This window comes from Diabrotica undecimpunctata, chromosome 6, assembly GCF_040954645.1.
Source record: "Diabrotica undecimpunctata isolate CICGRU chromosome 6, icDiaUnde3, whole genome shotgun sequence".
NCBI classification, from domain to species: domain Eukaryota; kingdom Metazoa; phylum Arthropoda; class Insecta; order Coleoptera; family Chrysomelidae; genus Diabrotica; species Diabrotica undecimpunctata.
In genome coordinates this window covers 60,166,740-60,187,375 of record NC_092808.1, presented here as the reverse complement: position 1 = coordinate 60,187,375, position 20,636 = coordinate 60,166,740, and the positions used below count along the sequence as shown (strand labels likewise).

Genomic DNA, 20,636 nt, shown 5'->3' with positions numbered 1-20,636 from the left:
TATACCAAAATTCAGAAGTATTAATGTTTTTGTCTATTTTTTCTTCGTTGCCTGGAGTAATTGCCTTAGATCAGACTTATGCAGCTGATTTTTAAAATGCGATTATCTCGAAAACTGTTAAGTTTTGAAGTTATTAATAAGTATACCTTTTTATTGTTAAAATAATGTATCTTTAATATTTTTAATCCCAAATACAGGTAACTTAAAGAGCAAAAAAGTTAAGTTTAAATTTATACAACATATGTGGCATAAGTGGCGCCCTCTATCAGTTACATCAAAGTGTGTATCAAATTATATTTTCTCATATTTAAAAGTACTCAGTTGTAAATTTTTATACATAAATGTTTACAAACATGAAAGTTATAGCGAAAAATAAAATTTTAATTTTGCACTTTAACACCCTGTATCTTTCTTAATATCAATATTTTATTAAAGCAATTTGGCTTAAATCGTAATATTTTAAAGTGTAAAATCTACTGTTTCTTTTTGTACAATTACTTAAGGACCACCCTGTATATATATATTGAAAATGTTGTATTTTATTAATTTTATTTTTATTTATAATAAATGTTGTAATTTTTAAAATCTGTGGTTCGTTGTTTAATTTAATATATACCTCAGCTAGCTCAATTATGTGTTCTAAGCAATCTGTCACTGTGTGACGTCGACTCTGTAGTCTCCTGGTAGAGTTTAAAAAGAAATTAAACCAAAATTTACTTTAGACCTTTGATAAATTAACCCAAATGAAGCACGTTATTTATTAATATTGAACAAATTTAATATAAACAATAAAATTCGTCTGCAACTTGGGTTGCCTTTAAAAATTTACAAAAATAGGAATCGTATAAATCTTAATGTGGTTTAGAGTCGTGACAATAAAAATTTATTACAAAATGTGGAGACTCTATACAAGTACCTAAAAACTAAATAAATATTGCAACTTTATAAAGTGTTTAAATGAACTATAAAGAAAAGAAAATGAACACTTTATTCCGCTGACTTTTAACTTGCATTCAAATATAATCAAAATTTCAAATGATCCCCAAAATTATTATTATCCAACCTTACTTTAAAACAGTTCTGATTTATTTAAAGAAAACTAACTACTCGCAAAATAATTGGTGAAACTGGAATATCAATCCTCTCTTCGGAAGTTAAGGTACGTACTATTCTATTTTTAATTTAATGATCATTAATATTTTCAATTTTTTTAAGGCCTATCGCAATTATGTTAATTCATGAATTTTAATTTTCTCAATTTAAATGACATTTCTGTACTCCAATAATAATTTATAAGTTAAATTGTTTCTCTTACTCTCTGGAACAAATTCTGGATATCTCTGCTGTGGAAACTGTGGAAAAACTAAAATTCTCTTTAGACGAGTTAAAAAAACACTCCCGACCTATTCCACAATTTCAGGACTCTCCTTTCAAAATTTCTTGTCGGCCTCTCCAAAATCTATCATTCGTTGCTAACAGCAACCAACGTTCTTTTCTTTTTTTCTTCTATTTTTTTTTTAAACCATAAAACTGTCCTGTTCTGACACATTTGTCAATCCACATTAATTTCTCATAATCACTTTAATCACATCTAATTTGGGAATTTATAAAAAAAAATGTTCAGATATAAAACTTATTCTATTACAATGCTAATACAATTTATTCTTTTCATCTCCACATCATTGTAATTTCTTATTTAACAAAACCCCTATTAATTTAGCTCCCATAGACTTGCTTGACAGTTTATTTTCTGACGTTTTCAAAATTTCTATGTTTAAATATTTTTTAAGAATTCTTCTTTTTTTGTTCTTTTTAAAGTTTAGACGATTCACCTATACACTAGGCAACTATACTATTCAGAAATTATTAACACTATACCAGGTAAGTCAAAATTAATTTATTTAACAATTTACTAATCTTTTTCTCTCTTTTATTTCAGAGTCGAACCCACATTGTGATGGCTTCATGAAATTCATGAACAACAAACTCATATAAAAATCCATTTAAGTTGTATACTTTTTAACATATTCAAATCATTTCAACTTCCCCCCAATTTGGATTTTGTTCAGTGCTAACTATCAGCACTTACTAAATCTAAATTCTTACCGGTAAACTTAAATATTTTATTAATATTAACATAACAATAAACTGACTTTTATTAATAAGCATATCTCTTGAATATTTTTTTTTTTATAATTTACTCTATGACAAATACAGAATTCTCCAAACAAAATCTACAAATCTTTCACTAATTATATCAAGTTCAGAATCAAATTTCCAAGTACTTTCCCAATTTCTTTACTTCTTTTCCTGTACTATTTATTTCTTGTACTATTTTCGTAGAAATTCTTATAATTGTTCCCCTATATACTATTTCATATACTATTTCAGTATCTTTATTCATTGCCGCATTATTATTTATTCTTTTTATATCCGCATATAATATTCATTTCATCATCTCTACATATAACTCTCTATATTTCATATTTCAATATTTCTTATAATTTTATTTTTCATCTTATTTCCGCATATACTATTTATCATTATAATATTCCCTATTTCCCAATTTCTACAAAATATCGATTTGTCCATAGTACTTTGCTCATTTATTTATACTTGTAACTCCTATAAATCTACTTGAAAATAAATCAACCTTTTTTTTTATATAAATTCATCATTATTCTGTACATCTGTTCCTAATAAATTATTTAATTATCAAATTTATCTCAAGATATGCTTATTTATTAATTATCCTTCTATTTACAAAACTTATATCTTATAATACCAAATTCGTGTCATAATATTGCCTACCCTTGTATGTTTATTCATAATACTTATAAATTCCCTCTATATTAAATATCCCTCTAATTTTATTAGTTTCTGGATGTCTTAGTTCATAACTGTTTACCCCATGTTCAGTACTAATGACATAAGGTCCTTCAAATGGCAAAAGTAATTTTCCACAGAGATTTTCATCCCTTTTAGGCACCTGTAGTGACCTGATAAGTACCTTCTCCCCTTTTTCAAAAGTAACTCTTTTCTTTCTCTTCTTATTGATTCTATTTACATAACGATTAGCATTTCTTATTAAATTTTGGTTCACCTTCTTCATTACTTCTTGAATGTCCCCTGTATTACTGATTTCCCAGGGTCTTTCTGGATACTTTCCAGACATTAGGAAATATGGGCATTGTTTGGTGATTCCCTGTGGTGTCTCATTTAAAAATCTTTCAACTTGTGGCAAATTTTCCTGCCATAAATAATGTTGTCTAGCACACAAAATTCTTAAGAATTTTACCACCTCTTTGATCTATCTTTCTGCAGGATTAGATGCGGGTCTTCTGATACTAATGAAATTTAATTGGATTTTCTTTTCTTCACAAACTCTTTTTAATCTTGAACTTTCAAAATATGTGGCATGATCTAAGATAATTGTTTCTGGAGTACCTACTTCCTCTATGTATTTTTCTAGATAGTATTTTACGGTTTTTACATTTGTCCTTTCGCTGGGATATAACTTTACAAATTTTGTATGTATGTCAATTATTATAAAAATATTTTTGCAACCCTGTTCACTTATGGCTAAATTAGTGACAAAATCGATAGCAACTAATTTTAAAGGTCTCTCTGCAACTATGGATTTTGCTACATTAACATTGTGGAAATTCTTCTCCTTTGCTAACTGACAAATGGTACAACTTTTAGTGATGTTTTTAGCCATGGATATATCTTTTCTTGTAAAATAATTTTTCCTAAACAACATCCATAATTTTCTGCTCCCTATATGACCATATTCGGCATGTAGATCTCTCATGATTTCTTCTGCTAATTCTTTGGTTACGACATAAACTTCTATGGTTTCCAACTTCTTACACCATACTCCATTGATATTGATTGCTCTCTTCTTTTCTGCTTCTTCCAATCTTCTCTGATCTTCCAAGATTCTTTCTAACGAATACAGCCCTTCTTCATTCTTCATTCTGTTGATTCCAATTTGATATTTTCTTCCTTCACTTCTTTGTTGTGCTTCTCTGCTTAGTACATCTGCTACAATGTTTGACTTGCCTGGAATATGTCTAATTTCGAAGTCATATTCTTGTAACAAAAGGCTCCATCTATGAATTCTGTTGTTGGCAAACCTGTTTTTAAACAAAGTTGTCAGAGCAGAATGATCCGTTTCCAATACAAAATGTGCTCCTAACAAAAAAAATCTTAATTTGGTAACACAGTAGATCACACTTGCCATTTCTAGTTCCGTTGCTGAATATCTTTTTTCAAAATCTTTGGTTACCCTAGATACGAAACTTATAGGAACTTCCTTTTCTTCTTGTTGTTGTAGCAACACTCCAGCTAATCTCTCACATGATGCATCCGTTCTTAGTATAAACTCCTTATCATACTGCGGATGATACACTTGCAAATTAGTTGTAAAAATTTGTTTTAATTGTAAAAAAGCTGTATTTCTTTCTGGAGTCCATTCCCATTTCTGGTTCTTCTTTAACAATTCTATTAGTGGCACTTCCATCCTACTTAGGTCTGGAATTAATCGTTAAAAATAATTCAATATTCCTAAGAAACTTCTGAGTGTTTTGAGATTATGTGGTGTGGCAAATTCTTGAATCGTTTGTATCCTTTCTGGATCCATACTGACTCCTTGTGTATTGAGCACATATCCTAGATATTTGACTTCTTTTTGGTAAAAAGAGCATTTTTCCAAATTTAATTTTAAACCTGCTGTTTCTAACTCCTCCATTAATGTTTTTAGATGATCCTGATGTGACAACTCATATTCAGAAAATACCAAGATGTCGTCTATGTAGTGGAGAATGAACCTTTCATTTTTGTTCAGAATGGAATGCAAAGTTCTGACCAGTGCTGCACATGAACTCTGGAGTCCAAATGGTACCACACAGAATTGGTACACAATACCATCCACCATGAATGCTGTATAACATCTGCTTTCTTTGGCTAATGGAATAAGCCAAAAGCTATGCCGAAGGTCCAACTTTGAAAAAACTTTAGCTTTAGTGATTCTTCCAAAAATACCCTCAACATTCATTGGACTCTCATATTGTTTTCTCGTATAGCTGTTGATATTACGAGCATCCAGGCATATCCTGATTTCTCCTGATTTTTTTCTTACACATGTGATGGCACTAATATAAGGAGAATTACTTCTTTCTATTATTCCATCCCTCAGCATTTTATCCAGCTCTCGGTACACCTCATTCTTTAATTTGTACGGAATGGGATATGTCTTCATTTTATAATTCTTGATTTCTTTGTTCATTTCCAATTTATGTACATATTGTTTTGCCACACACACCTCTTGATTGAATAACCTCTGATGTTCCTTTAACAAACTTCTTATCTCCATTTCATGTTCCTTTGGCACTAAAATAATTTCTTCTGAACTGTTTACTTGACAAATCTGAAATTCTTCTTTATTCAAAATCTCTTCTTTATTTAATTTACAAAATTTAATAGATTCTTGATCAATTTGTAAAGTTTGATTGACATTGTTAATAATCATTTTATGTTTTTCCATTTCATCATTTCCCAATACTATTTCAAAATTTAAGTGATCTACCACTAACATTTGTATTTCATACATTTTATTTCCCAATTTTACATTACAGATTATAGAACTATTAGTATCATATAATTTTTTATTATTCGCCCCTATTAATGATAATTTATTTGTTTTTATCACCATAATATTGTCCTTATTTAAATTATTTACAATGTTTTTGTTGATTAGAGTTACTTCTGAACCTGTATCTAATAATAACTTGTATACTGAATCTTGTATGTACCCTTCAATAAACTGTAAAGTATTAGTGTTATTATTTTTATTTAATTCCCCAGTATCTCTAATAAACTCCCTTGGATGTTCATACTTTGATAAGTAGACAATATTATGCACATAGGAGCGGTCTAAACAAAATTTCTCCCTTCTGCATCAACACTTGCTTCCCCCCTATTCTCCTCTGTTCTAACTACATTCACCTGTCTTCTCTCCTCATTTTCCCCCCTATTATATCTTGGATTTCCTTCTCTGTAAGCTTCCCTATTTCTCGTCTCCTGTGGATAATTTCCCTGGTTCTGTCTCCCATTATTGCCTCTGTCATTTCCTTGTCTCCAGTTATTCCCTCTATCATTGTTTGGATTCCCTTGTCTACGTTCCCAGTTATATCTTCCGATATCTCTCCTGGCATTGTTCATATTCTCTCCCCTATTTGTAAAATCCCTGCTTCTATTTTGTCTCTCAAATTCTCTTTCCCTATAATTATTCCCTCGATTCACATATCCCTGTCTATTTGCTGTGTTATTCCTATATGTCCCTTGCTCTTGTCCATTTCGATTCTGCGTCCCTACACTTCTCTCAATCCTCTGAAGATATCCTGTCAGACTTTCCATCGTCTTTATATTGCGGAGAGCTATTGTTTCCGCCATGTTATGGTTATATTGCCTGGCGATGTATAGGACAATCTCCTCTTCTCGCATAGCCGGTTCTAAGTATTGTGCTGTCTGGAATAACTGCATTGCGTACAGATTGTAGTTGGTACTTTTTTCATAATTAAATTTCCCAAAATACAACCGTTCCCTGAAACTAGCCTGTTGGTTTTCTCCCCAAAAATAGTTAATAAACTTGGCCTTAAATTCCTGCACATTATTTATGGAATTTTCATTATTGCAAAACCATAATAATGGCATGCCCACTAACATGTTTCGAATATTCAATTTCATTTCTATCGGATCCCTTACATTCTTTACCTTATTTTTGATGATATCTACAAATATTCTAGGATGTAAGTGATTCAGGTTTCCGTCAAACTTAATTCCCCCATCATTATAACTCGGCATCACAGTACTCACTCCCCTTGTTTGTCCTAGATTTGATTCCAAACGCTGAATCTCCTCACTTGCATTTTTAAATTTCTCTTTCAATTCCTCAACTTGTCCCTGTAATACTCTATCTCCCTTTTCCGCCTGATTTGCATGCCTACCAATTTCCAGTTCCAAATTCTGCAATCCCATCTTTATATTGTTTTTGAGAATGGTAAGTTTTTCCTCATGATCCTGAGTTTGCCTTTTAACACTTTCTACCTCCCTAACAATCTCTTTATTCTGCTTATTAACTTCTTTGTTTATTTCCCTTGGTAAATTCTCTTGAATGGATGTTCCCAACTCTACAAATCTGCTCCCAATTTCCTGTTCTATTTCCGCTCTAATTATGGCCTTTTCTCTGGATATCTCCTCCTGTACATTCCTCTTAAAATCCTCACTTTCTCCTCTAACCTGTTCTACTTTCTCTTCTAAACCTTGGGTAATGTGTAGCATCTCTTCCCTGACTATCTTCACTTCTTCTTTGATTTCTTCCCTCATTTTAATTAACTCTCCCCTAAGTTCTCCTTTAATATTATTTTCCATTTTGTTCATATCCCCCCTAATATTGTTAATATTACTATCCATTTTGTGCATATCCCCCCTAATATTATGATCCATCTGTTGTAGCATCCGCATTATTTGCCTCATATCCATCTGTGTCATCCCTGACTCTCCAACATCTTCCCTGCGTCTCTCCTCCTGCACTCTACTTTCATCCTCACTTTCATCACGTCTATCTCTCACTGTCTCATCCAACTCCTCTCTCAAACTATCTGTTAGACTTCCCTCTCTATCACCTTGTCCTGCTTCTTGTATGCATTGCTCTAAATATACTACAACTTCTCCTGACCTTCCTCTGCTTTCTTCATCTACCTGTATATCCTGTTCCTGTTCTAATACCTGTTCTCTTTTACTCTCTTTCGGTACGACTTCTTTTCCATTTCTTAAAGTCATTCGGTCTGCCATTTTATCCTAATATCTATTTATTCTCAAATTGAACTTTAACTGCCCCAGAATCTCTGCAACACTAATCACACCAATTTATTTTTACTCTAATCTGTGTAATATTAATAAATCTGCTTAAAAACGCCCTTATTTCTGTTTTCCGAGAGGCCCCACGTTGTTAGCGTCAATTGAAAAAGTTGTATTTTATTAATTTTATTTTTATTTATAATAAATGTTGTAATTTTTAAAATCTGTGGTTCGTTGTTTAATTTAATATATACCTCAGCTAGCTCAATTATGTGTTCTAAGCAATCTGTCACTGTGTGACGTCGACTCTGTAGTCTCCTGGTAGAGTTCAAAAAGAAATTAAACCAAAATTTACTTTAGACCTTTGATAAATTAACCCAAATGAAGCACGTTATTTATTAATATTGAACAAATTTAATATAAACAATAAAATTCGTCTGCAACTTGGGTTGCCTTTAAAAATTTACAAAAATAGGAATCGTATAAATCTTAATGTGGTTTAGAGTCGTGACAATAAAAATTTATTACAAAATGTGGAGACTCTATACAAGTACCTAAAAACTAAATAAATATTGCAACTTTATAAAGTGTTTAAATGAACTATAAAGAAAAGAAAATGAACACTTTATTCCGCTGACTTTTAACTTGCATTCAAATATAATCAAAATTTCAAATGATCCCCAAAATTATTATTATCCAACCTTACTTTAAAACAGTTCTGATTTATTTAAAGAAAACTAACTACTCGCAAAATAATTGGTGAAACTGGAATATCAATCCTCTCTTCGGAAGTTAAGGTACGTACTATTCTATTTTTAATTTAATGATCATTAATATTTTCAATTTTTTTAAGGCCTATCGCAATTATGTTAATTCATGAATTTTAATTTTCTCAATTTAAATGACATTTCTGTACTCCAATAATAATTTATAAGTTAAATTGTTTCTCTTACTCTCTGGAACAAATTCTGGATATCTCTGCTGTGGAAACTGTGGAAAAACTAAAATTCTCTTTAGACGAGTTAAAAAAACACTCCCGACCTATTCCACAATTTCAGGACTCTCCTTTCAAAATTTCTTGTCGGCCTCTCCAAAATCTATCATTCGTTGCTAACAGCAACCAACGTTCTTTTCTTTTTTTCTTCTATTTTTTTTTAAACCATAAAACTGTCCTGTTCTGACACATTTGTCAATCCACATTAATTTCTCATAATCACTTTAATCACATCTAATTTGGGAATTTATAAAAAAAAATGTTCAGATATAAAACTTATTCTATTACAATGCTAATACAATTTATTCTTTTCATCTCCACATCATTGTAATTTCTTATTTAACAAAACCCCTATTAATTTAGCTCCCATAGACTTGCTTGACAGTTTATTTTCTGACGTTTTCAAAATTTCTGTTTAAATATTTTTTAAGAATTCTTCTTTTTTTGTTCTTTTTAAAGTTTAGACGATTCACCTATACACTAGGCAACTATACTATTCAGAAATTATTAACACTATACCAGGTAAGTCAAAATTAATTTATTTAACAATTTACTAATCTTTTTCTCTCTTTTATTTCAGAGTTGAACCCACATTGTGATGGCTTCATGAAATTCATGAACAACAAACTCATATAAAAATCCATTTAAGTTGTATACTTTTTATTATTTTTACATATTGAAATCATTTCAATATATATATATATATATATATATATATATATATATATATATATATATCAAAACTATTTCATCTTTATATTCTAAAACTAAATATCCTATAGACAAATTTGAAAAAACGAATTTAGTATACAGCATTAGTTGTACTCAGTGTGAGGCTGAATATGTTGGTGAGACCGGAAGAAATCTTTCAAATCGCATTATTTCTCACAAAAGTGATTGCAGAATTAAAAAACCATCTTGTGCTTTGGCAGAACATGTAATCGATAAAGACCATATTATGGATTTTGATAACATTAAAATTTTATGTAGTGAAAGTAATAAATTTAAAAGGACTTTTTTGGAAATGGTTTGTATTAGCAAAAATGATAAGAGTTTAAACAAAAGATCTGAGATTCAAAATTTAAGTAAAATATATAATTATATTCTTTCTTTATGATTTATATATAAAAATTGTAAAATGTCATATTCAATTCTCCATATATCTATCACATTCTTTCAGACATCTGTCAAGGGTGAATAAATCTTCTTCTTTTTGTTACTAAACAAAAAAGAATGTTTAAACGAAGTTTTACTTTTGGCAATATAATTGTCAAAAATAAAAATTTTATGTTGGCATTTATGACATTGAGGCTATTTGTAATTGGTTGCTATTTGAACTTATTTATAAATTCAATTATTTTTATATTAAAAAAATGTTTTCAAAATTATAGAAATTTTCGGAGAAACATTTGTTAGATCAAAACATTTTTATATAAAATATTTTGAACATGTAAGCAGTGATTTTTTTTACTTACCAAACTAATTTTTATTTGGTAAGTTAACAAAAATTGTTTTTTCTTTTTAGTTCAACCTTGTAAGTATTTTGTCTTTTTTAGCTCTTGATAATAATTGTAAACACAATTGAAAGCTCGAGATTAAAAAAATAGTTAACCAATAGCCCTATTATTGACTCCAACCCATCCAAAACAGTTATATATTTGTTCCAAACGAGTCACAAGTACTTCTTTTTTCTTATATATATATATATATATATATATATATATATATATATATATATATATTAAACTTAGAGCTAAGATTATTATTATTATAAAAATTAATATTAAACTCACCAGTCTTCCTGGTTGAACCGCGTCGATATCCATTTTGCCGAGCTTTCGACATCCTCTCTGATGTCTTCTTCAGGGCTTCCGAGGTCTCAGTCTCCCGAGCCCCCAGACACTACTACACTCACTAGTCACTTCTAGTTCACTCACTAGTTCACTACTACGACTGGGACCAGGGGACGGTTCATTTATACCGTCGATGGTGACGTGGACTAGGTGAGGGTTAGGGTGGGGATTGGCGCGAGAGTTGGCGCGAACATTTCCGACAGTGGGATTTTGATTCGAAGATGGAGGGGGCGATATTTTGTTTATGAGAGGTCTCCATGTAGAAGGTAACCGTATGGCGTCATCTCTTTTATTAAGGCAATTTGGTCTTTTTTCTATTTCTATGGCTTCTCGGATAATTCTTGATTTATAAAAGCGGATGGGGGCTATGGTTCTGGAGTTTTCGAAATCAATTTTGTGACCTGTATGAAGATGGTGTTGACCGAGAGCTGAAATTGAATCGGAATTGCGAACAGAAATGGAATGTTCATAAATCCTATTTTGAATTCTACGATTTGTTTGGCCTATATAGGATCGGGGACAGTCTGCACAAGGAATTTCATAAACTCCGTGCTGTTCGTTTGGAATATTGTCTTTGATTGATCGAACAAGAGATGAAAGTTTTTGTTGGGGGGTAAATATTGTTTTTATTCCTCTTGGTTTAAGAATTTTGTCGATTTTGTCAGTGACACCTTTGATGTAAGGAAGAAACGCTTTCGTATGATAAGAGTCTGAGTCTTTGGATTGAGATTGAGTGGGAGATTGATGTCTGTGGATGCTCCTATTGATGTGATTTTCGCGGTAGCCATTTTGGATGAGGGCTTGTTTTAAACAAGAAAGCTCAGCGGATCTACTTGCATCATCGGAAAGGCGTATTGATCTGGATACAAGAGTATTAATGACTGAATTAATTTGTGAAGGTGCGTGGTGAGAGTTGGCATGCAAGTAACGATTGGTATGTGTGGGTTTTCGATAGACAGAGTAATGAAAACCTTGGGATTGGTGTTTCTTTATGAAAACATCGAGAAACGGTAGGGATGAATCAGTTTCTACCTCCATCGTGAACTGGATACTAGGATGTATACCATTCAGATGGGTTTGGAAAGACACCAAAGCATCCCTGCCATGGGGCCAAATGACGAATGTATCGTCAACATATCGTAGCCAACATGTGGGTTTGAGCATTGATGTGGATAGTGCTCGGGTCTCGAAGTCTTCCATAAAGATATTGGCAATCACTGAAGATAGAGGGGAGCCCATTGGGGCACCATTTATTTGTCTGTAGAATTGATTTTGGAAGATGAAATAGGTGTTGGACATACAATGTTTAATGAGAGATAAGTGGTCTTGTTGGATACTGTACTTAGTTTTCAGAATGTTTCAGACCCGAGCACTATCCACATCAATGCTCAAACCCACATGTTGGCTACGATATGTTGACGATACATTCGTCATTTGGCCCCATGGCAGGGATGCTTTGGTGTCTTTCCAAACCCATCTGAATGGTATACATCCTAGTATCCAGTTCACGATGGAGGTAGAAACTGATTCATCCCTACCGTTTCTCGATGTTTTCATAAAGAAACACCAATCCCAAGGTTTTCATTACTCTGTCTATCGAAAACCCACACATACCAATCGTTACTTGCATGCCAACTCTCACCACGCACCTTCACAAATTAATTCAGTCATTAATACTCTTGTATCCAGATCAATACGCCTTTCCGATGATGCAAGTAGATCCGCTGAGCTTTCTTGTTTAAAACAAGCCCTCATCCAAAATGGCTACCGCGAAAATCACATCAATAGGAGCATCCACAGACATCAATCTCCCACTCAATCTCAATCCAAAGACTCAGACTCTTATCATACGAAAGCGTTTCTTCCTTACATCAAAGGTGTCACTGACAAAATCGACAAAATTCTTAAACCAAGAGGAATAAAAACAATATTTACCCCCCAACAAAAACTTTCATCTCTTGTTCGATCAATCAAAGACAATATTCCAAACGAACAGCACGGAGTTTATGAAATTCCTTGTGCAGACTGTCCCCGATCCTATATAGGCCAAACAACCGATCCTATATAGGCCAAACAAATCGTAGAATTCAAAATAGGATTTATGAACATTCCATTTCTGTTCGCAATTCCGATTCAATTTCAGCTCTCGGTCAACACCATCTTCATACAGGTCACAAAATTGATTTCGAAAACTCCAGAACCATAGCCCCCATCCGCTTTTATAAACCAAGAATTATCCGAGAAGCCATAGAAATAGAAAAAAGACCAAATTGCCTTAATAAAAGAGATGACGCCATACGGTTACCTTCTACATGGAGACCTCTCATAAACAAAATATCGCCCCCTCCATCTTCGAATCAAAATCCCACTGTCGGAAATGTTCGCGCCAACTCTCGCGCCAATCCCCACCCTAACCCCCACCTAGGCCACGTCACCATCGACGGTATAAATGAACCGTCCCCTGGTCCCAGTCGTAGTAGTGAACTAGTGAGTGAACTACAAGTGACTAGTGAGTGTAGTAGTGTCTGGGGGCTCGGGAGACTGAGACCTCGGAAGCCCTGAAGAAGACATCAGAGAGGATGTCGAAAGCTCGGCAAAATGGATATCGACGCGGTTCAACCCGGAAGACTGGTGAGTTTAATATTAATTTTTATAATAATATTAATCTTAGCTCTAAGTTTAATTGTACTAACCGCGGAAATCTTTCCGAACATTTTATATATATATATATATATATATATATATATATATATATATATATAAATTATTGTCAGATAAGTTAATATAAATAAAAAATAAATTAAATCCATAAGTGTTATAAATATTCAACCTTTTAATAAATTCACAACAATAGGAAACAAACCAACTTTTGTTACTGGGGCACGCAAACAAGTGTTGGATTTAATATTTTGCAAAAGCAAGGTAAGAGAATTTATTAAAAAATTGATATGTGTTTGATGAATCCCCATGTTCGGATCACAGACATACACGATGTGATCTTAATACATTTCCATCAAACAATAATTAGAGAAATGCTAGAGGCACAAACTGGGTAGGATATAGAGAGTCCCTCAGTGCGAATCTCCGGGAAAGTATGAACTTTAAAGACGTAAAGGCCACAAATTCTGTAAGCGAAGCTACATATTATGGTGGCTTACCAGGAAAACTGTCCTAAAAAAAACAAGGAAGAATACGGGCAGTAGTATAGTCTGGTAGAACCTAAGGTCAGAAGTCCAAAGCCTATTTAATAAAGCCAAAATTATTAAACACTAGGATGCCTCATGTATAAGCTAACGATATACAATAAAGAAATTCGGAAAGCCAAAAGGAATTCATGGAGAGAGTTTTGCGAAGAGATTACAGATATCCCGGCCTGCTCTCGAATCCACAAGTCTTGGCAAATATACTACCATTAAAGAAGTAGGTTGCCTAAAGAAGGGTAATACCAAATTTACAGAAACCAAAGAGGAAAGAGAACTCATAAACACGCACTTCAACAATTCTGAATAAAGCAGATAGGAGAACCAATATAGACCAAAGGCCGATTAGGCCAGGTTCTATAGATTGGTAAATAGCCACAGTAATTACATCAAGCATAATTAGATTGGCTACAAATAAATTTCAGCCATGTAAGTCTCCAGAAACAGATGGCATATATACGATGCTAGTGTATATGGAATTAGAGGTACTGATAACTCACATGCTAGCTTTTTAAAGCCAGTTTTGCATGGGTGATCGTACCGGAAATGTCGAAGGTTAAAGTTAGATAATTGCCTAAGATAGGTAAAATATAATACTTAACATCAAAGTCATATAGACCAATAATCCTATCGACTTTTCTATTAAAAATGCTGGAATCTAGATTCTAGATAGATACATAAGAGACGAAGAGCAAAAGATAATCCTGTAAACAATCGTCAATATGCATATCAACTTGGTAAATCTACGGCGTTGGATGATCTAAAAGGCTTATCTCAAAGTCAATAGAGGACAAAGAGATAGCAATGGCCGCTTTTTTAGATATTAAAGTGGCATTTAATAATATTAGTACCAATTCTTTGATAAAGGCAATGAGTAGACCTACGGTAATATGTAGATAGATAAGGGCATCTCTAATAGAAAATACCTAGGAGTATATTTTTATCATATTGTGGCTTATTCCCATTTAAATAGTAATTACTTTAAAATTCCACAAAAAAATAGCTTCAGAACAATATTAAAATCATAGCCTTATATAAAATACTGAAAACAACAAAGAAAGCTACTACGTCCTTGGGCAGATGTAGAATAATGTGCGGTAAGAATTTGGATCCCAACTCCAAAATGAGACTAGTGTGATACGCAAGGGTTATTAGACCAATGATAACCTAAGGGTCTGTTGTGATATGGTGGACAAAGATACAGCAACTGGTAAAAATAAAGCTGCTAAGTAATACACAAAGACTAACATGCCTGTATATTATGGAAAACATGCCTGTATATTATGGAAACCATGAAAACAACTACTACAGTAGCGTTAGAAGTCTTGCTGAATGTACCACCATCTTTATACAGGGTGAACCAGATTAGCATTTACAGATTAAAACATTGTCAGCAACACACAAGCCAGGCGCATACTTCTGACAATAGGAAACTAATTGAGGAGCTAAAAGCAGATATTGTAATGGGACAACCCACAGATACAACGGCTATTACTGATGGCTCAAAAACATCAGAGGGTCTAGGAACCAGTATAGTAGTGACAAAGCAAGTAAGTGATACATTTCCGGTAAGTCTATCTAAGGATGTCACAACTTTTCAGGTGGAACTAACGGCAATCCATCACTGCCTGAAAGAAATAGAAAAGCAGAAAAGAACGTACCGTTCAACAGTCATCTTCATAGATAGCCAGGCAGCGTTTAAGGCACTTAATTCTTCAGAGGTCAATTTTAAGCTAGTATAGAATTGTGTGAGTGCCCTAAATATATTAAGAGACCGTAGAAAGGTTACGGTAGTCTAGGTACCGGGGCACGAGGGTCATAAGCGCAATAAAAATGAAGATAAAATTGGCTAAGCAAGGCTCATCAATGCCATTCATTGGACTGGAACCCTTCCGCTGCATTGCAAAGGCAGTAACAAGAATGGCTATAAGAAAGTGGGTAGTTCACAAATCTCTGGAATGGTAGAGGAATTTACCAGGACAGTGAGAGGTGAAACAGCTCATTACAGAACAATTGTCAAAATTTACGGCAGGCCTAATAAGCAAAGACATAAAAGCAGTTAAAGGAATAGTATGTATCATAGGATACATACAAAGCTGATGGGACAGGCAGATGATGATCTATGCAGATTCTGTCACCTATAAGAAGAAACAGCAGAGCGCATTTTATGTCAGTGTGATATCCTGACAGATGTGTAGTTTTTAGCCAAAAATCACCGGCAAAGAGCTATATTGAAGGTTCAGTTATAGGACTAGAGGACCAAAATCAATCTGAAAGGGTTGTAGAGAAATAGGAAGGCCAAAAGCCAACTCATTGAATATATATATCTAGAACTGTAAAAACTGAGAGAAATAGGAAGGCCAAAAGCCAACTCATTGAATATATATATCTAGAACTGTAAAAACTGGTTTAGGGTTCCAGAATCATGGAATGCGTATCATGAATAAATGAAAAATATACAATACTCCCATTGTGTTTGACCTGTATAACAGATCGATTAAGTGACAGAATAAGACACTCAACAATATATGCTGAATAGATGATACGCAAAGGTAGATAGAGAAGCCGTACTTTCTAGTATGATTATATAATAATAGACTTAATTGACACGGATGTTCTCAAAGGTAGACGCAATAGCGAATATTTATGTTACAGGAAAGCATAAAAAAGGTTAGGAAAAAAATAAGGACTTCATGTATACTTGCATCTTTATGTTAAAAACTTTGTTCTATTTTCATTTCCTTCTCGTTATATATGGCTCCTGATTAATATTTTTTAAAACCAAAGATTTTACATTTCTTTCTTCTCTTTTTACCATATTTCTCATTTTTACAAAATATAGTGAAACTATGTTAAAACATATCGTAAATTGCGGATTGATCAAAAAAGTTAAAATTTAAAATTACTTACCCATCATTGACTTTAACTTAATGGCACACATCATAAAATCTTCAAACTCCATCTCGCCATTCTTGTTGCCGTATCTGTGCATTAGAATATTCAAAACCCTATTGTTTAATTTGAATCCTGCGGAATTTAGAGCGTCTCTCAATTCAAAGCCACTAAATGTTCCAGACTTGTCTGTGTCGTACATCAGCCAAACGTTCTAGAAAAACAAAATAAATATATAATAAATTGGCTAAAGAACTAAAGTTTAAAAAATTTTTACAAATATTTAAGGATATAAAGCCAAAGAGATGAGTTTTTAAAAATAAGGAAATTATTAGAAAAAACTACATCTAAATTATATTTAAAACAAATTTGTGATAAAACGCGATATTCACAACTCGTTTTAATAAACAAATTTCTCTCAGCGCTTTTTAAGTTTAAAAGAACATCTTCTCCACAAATTAAGTGTTGCCTTGATTATCTGTGGTTAGCTCTTCGTTTTCTTGGTTTAAGTGCAATTAAAAATATGGTTTCTATCTCTCTAAGATTTCAACGCGGTTAGCATCTTCAACCGTATCCGTAGTTCATTTGGTTTATCTAATTCCCTTCTACATTTGCCATCAAACAATGGTTTCAACTTTTTACTTTCATCTTTAGTATTGATATTGTTTGCTTCTTAATTTAATTCTTGTCCAGTTTTGTTCGATATCTCTTTCTGCTATCGTTTCGTATAGATTTAAGTAATTATTCGTTTACATTTTTTATTTTCAGCTGATCATAGTCTTGCATGTATATGAGGTTTTATTTTTTCCTTTTCTTTATTTCCAAACATTGATATAAACTATTTGTTCAGGAATCTGTATTTCTTTATTTTTAGCTAATCAAATATTGAATTTCTTTAGGGTAGAATAAGTTTATTAGAGTGCATAAAATATTCAATTTAATAATTTTATGTTATTAAAACATACAGTACATTCAACCAACTTACACCCCTAAACGATTAACGGAATTCGCAGAAAACTTTTCGTTGTAGTAAAAGGCACGGTAAACTGTATTGGTAAACTGCATCTCCATAATATTTAACACTTTGCTAAATTTTAGGTATAAAATAAATATATGTGTCATTTACCCGTTGTTCATAGTTTTACATATTTTGTTACATTTTTTTTTTAAATAGTATTCTTGCATAATGTTATTTAACGTAAATTTGTTTCACCTACTTCTTTATTAATTATTTTCTGAAACAAGTACTACCGTGCTAAGAATAATTTATATTCAAAGTAAATATACAAAGTACTAAAATATCACTTTTAATTTTTGTTAAAGGATACTTCGGAGTAAACTAGAACATTTTGTTAATTTAAATAGTGGTGGTTAGACTGACCATAGAGTGTACCGTTTTTGAGAAGTCTGCGATTACGGGTTAAAGTTAGGGTTTTGCTAAATATATGTAACTTTTTATTTTTAAATGAAAATACTTATACTAAAAATAAAATAATTGTGGGAAACATTTTAATTTGTGAGAAAAAGACAGTTTAGATTTGATTTCACGTACAGTGCGTCTGTATATCCGCTTATACGTATTTCACCCTAAAAGGGATCATCAGAGACGGATATTCACAGACCCTCTGAACGTGAAAACAAATATTTCCTGTCTTGGGAAGTAACTCTAACATGGCTTCGTATGGACGCAAATAGCGACATCTGATAATACATCCGTAAACTAATTCTTTGAAACCAAATTCAGATTTATGCTTTAATCTCTGGCTTTTAAGAATTGCAAGGCAAAACAGACGTTGAGAAAGATGTTATTAGAGACATGGGGAATCTAAAATTGCATTCCACATATTATACAGACGCACTATACGTGAAATCAAATCTTAATTGTCGTTTTCCTTTTATTCCCGTATACTCTTTACACGATTTCTAACCATTTCTAAACTTTTCTCCAAACATAATTAAATTACAATCGGCATTCTCAATGATAATAAGGCTATTTTGCTTAATGTGTTTAGGATCTTTGTAAGAGGTTATATTATATTGTTCCTAAGTACAAAAGTTCGAAAGTTTCTGTCGTATTGATCTAAACTCAGTATATTGTAATTCAAACGTGTAGTTTCAAATGACCATCATACTTTGACGTAAGTTGGATATTCATGAATTAATTGCAAATATGCATAAATACTTTACTATGGAAAGAGACAATGGTGGAACTTTAAAGTCATTATTATGTGTAAATATGTATACATAAGTGAGAGTAAGCTAAAAACTGTAATGAAGACTGTCAGAGGTTCTCAAGAAGATCTTATTGTGACTGAGTATCACGAAGACAAGAAAACAACTCGTAAACATTCTAGGAGCATTGACCTGATGGAGAAAAATTTGAAATTCGCAATATTTTGTATCGAATGCGTGAAAACAATCAACATGTCAGTTTAGATACTTTACTGGTCAAAATAAGAGAAAAAAAGGTTTCTGAAATTAAAAAGTCTATCCTTTGGAAAGTGTTGAGAGATTTAAGATTTAAATTCAAAAAAGAAAATAATAAGTTACTTTTATACGAAAGGGGTAGAGTGGTTTACAAAAGAATTAAATTTTTAGCAGCTAACCGCAGCTAACTAATGGTGACTCAGTGTTTGAGATACCTCGGCGTAGCCTGCATCTTCTTCTCATGGCGTTGTCTCCTTTCGAAGGTTGGCGATCCAAATGGCAATTGTAGTTTTGGAAACTGCTGCGCGAAAGATTTCTGCGGATGAGCAGTCGAACCATCTCCTCAGGTCTTTCAGCCACGAGTTCTGGCGTCTTCCTACTGATTTTTTGCCCTGTACTTTTCCTTCCAGTATAACTTGAAGTAATTCATATCTTTCGCCTCTCAAAACATGACTCATGTGCTCATAAATGCTTTCCTTGCTTGTTCGATTCCTGATAGGATTTTTTTTTTGGATTACACTGACTATTGATATTTGCTCCCAAATATTTTATGGAATTAACCTGTTCTATTATTTGACTCTTGGCATACACATATACGTTTATTGGTGTCTTTGAAAATACTAAAGTTTTAGTTTTGGAAACGTTTGGATGTAAATCAAACATTTCGCTATGGTGAACTATCGCATTTATTATATTTTGTAGTTCTTGTGCGTTGCTTGCTATTAAGACGGTATCATCAGCATATCTGATGTTGTCTATGCTGATTCCGTTAATCTTAATTCCGCCTTGGACCTCGCCTAATGCTTCTCTGAATATAGACTCTGAATAAAAATTAAACAGTAGAGGTGATAAGACGTAACCCTGTCTCAGTCCTCGTCGGATTTGTATAATTTCGGATGTTGTGTGGTCTATTTCAATTGTTGCCGTTTGGTGTCAGTATAGTTCTGAGATAATTCGCAAGTCGTGTTTGTCAACTCCAGTTGTTCTCAGAATTTAGATCATCTTTTGATGGTTAACGCAGTCAAATGCTTTTCGATAGTCAATAAAACATGCATATACATCTACATTTATGTCTCTGCATCGTTGCGTTAACACATTTAAAGCAAAAAGAGCCTCTCGTGTTCTTAATCCGTCTCGAAATCCGAATTGAGTGTCACTCATCTGGAACTCACACTTCTTGTAAATTCGTGTATGGATAATTCTGAGAAAAGTTTTAAGGACATGAGACATCAAGCTTAATATTCGATAATCATCGCATTGTGAGGAATTCGATTTTTTTGATAATGCTAAGAAAGTTGATTTTAGCCAGTCTGTTGGTATTTTACCTGTGTCATATATCTTATTGAATAGTGCTGTTATTAAGTCTACGCTTTTACTTTCGTTATCTGCAATTAGTTTTAGTATTTC

The 20,636-nt window shown here is 32.7% G+C and overlaps 1 protein-coding gene across 5 annotated transcripts in view; it reads right to left on the bottom strand.

Annotated features, from left to right (window-relative positions):
- Window positions 1-20,636, bottom strand: part of LOC140443464 (calpain-A-like) — a 343,829-nt gene that overhangs the window by 11,017 nt on the left and 312,176 nt on the right. For all 5 annotated transcript variants that reach the window (XM_072534748.1, XM_072534749.1, XM_072534745.1 and 2 more), the window contains one exon: window positions 16,821-17,016. In XM_072534748.1, the coding sequence (XP_072390849.1) occupies window positions 16,821-17,016 (196 nt within the window). The remainder of the gene's footprint in view (window positions 1-16,820; window positions 17,017-20,636) is intronic.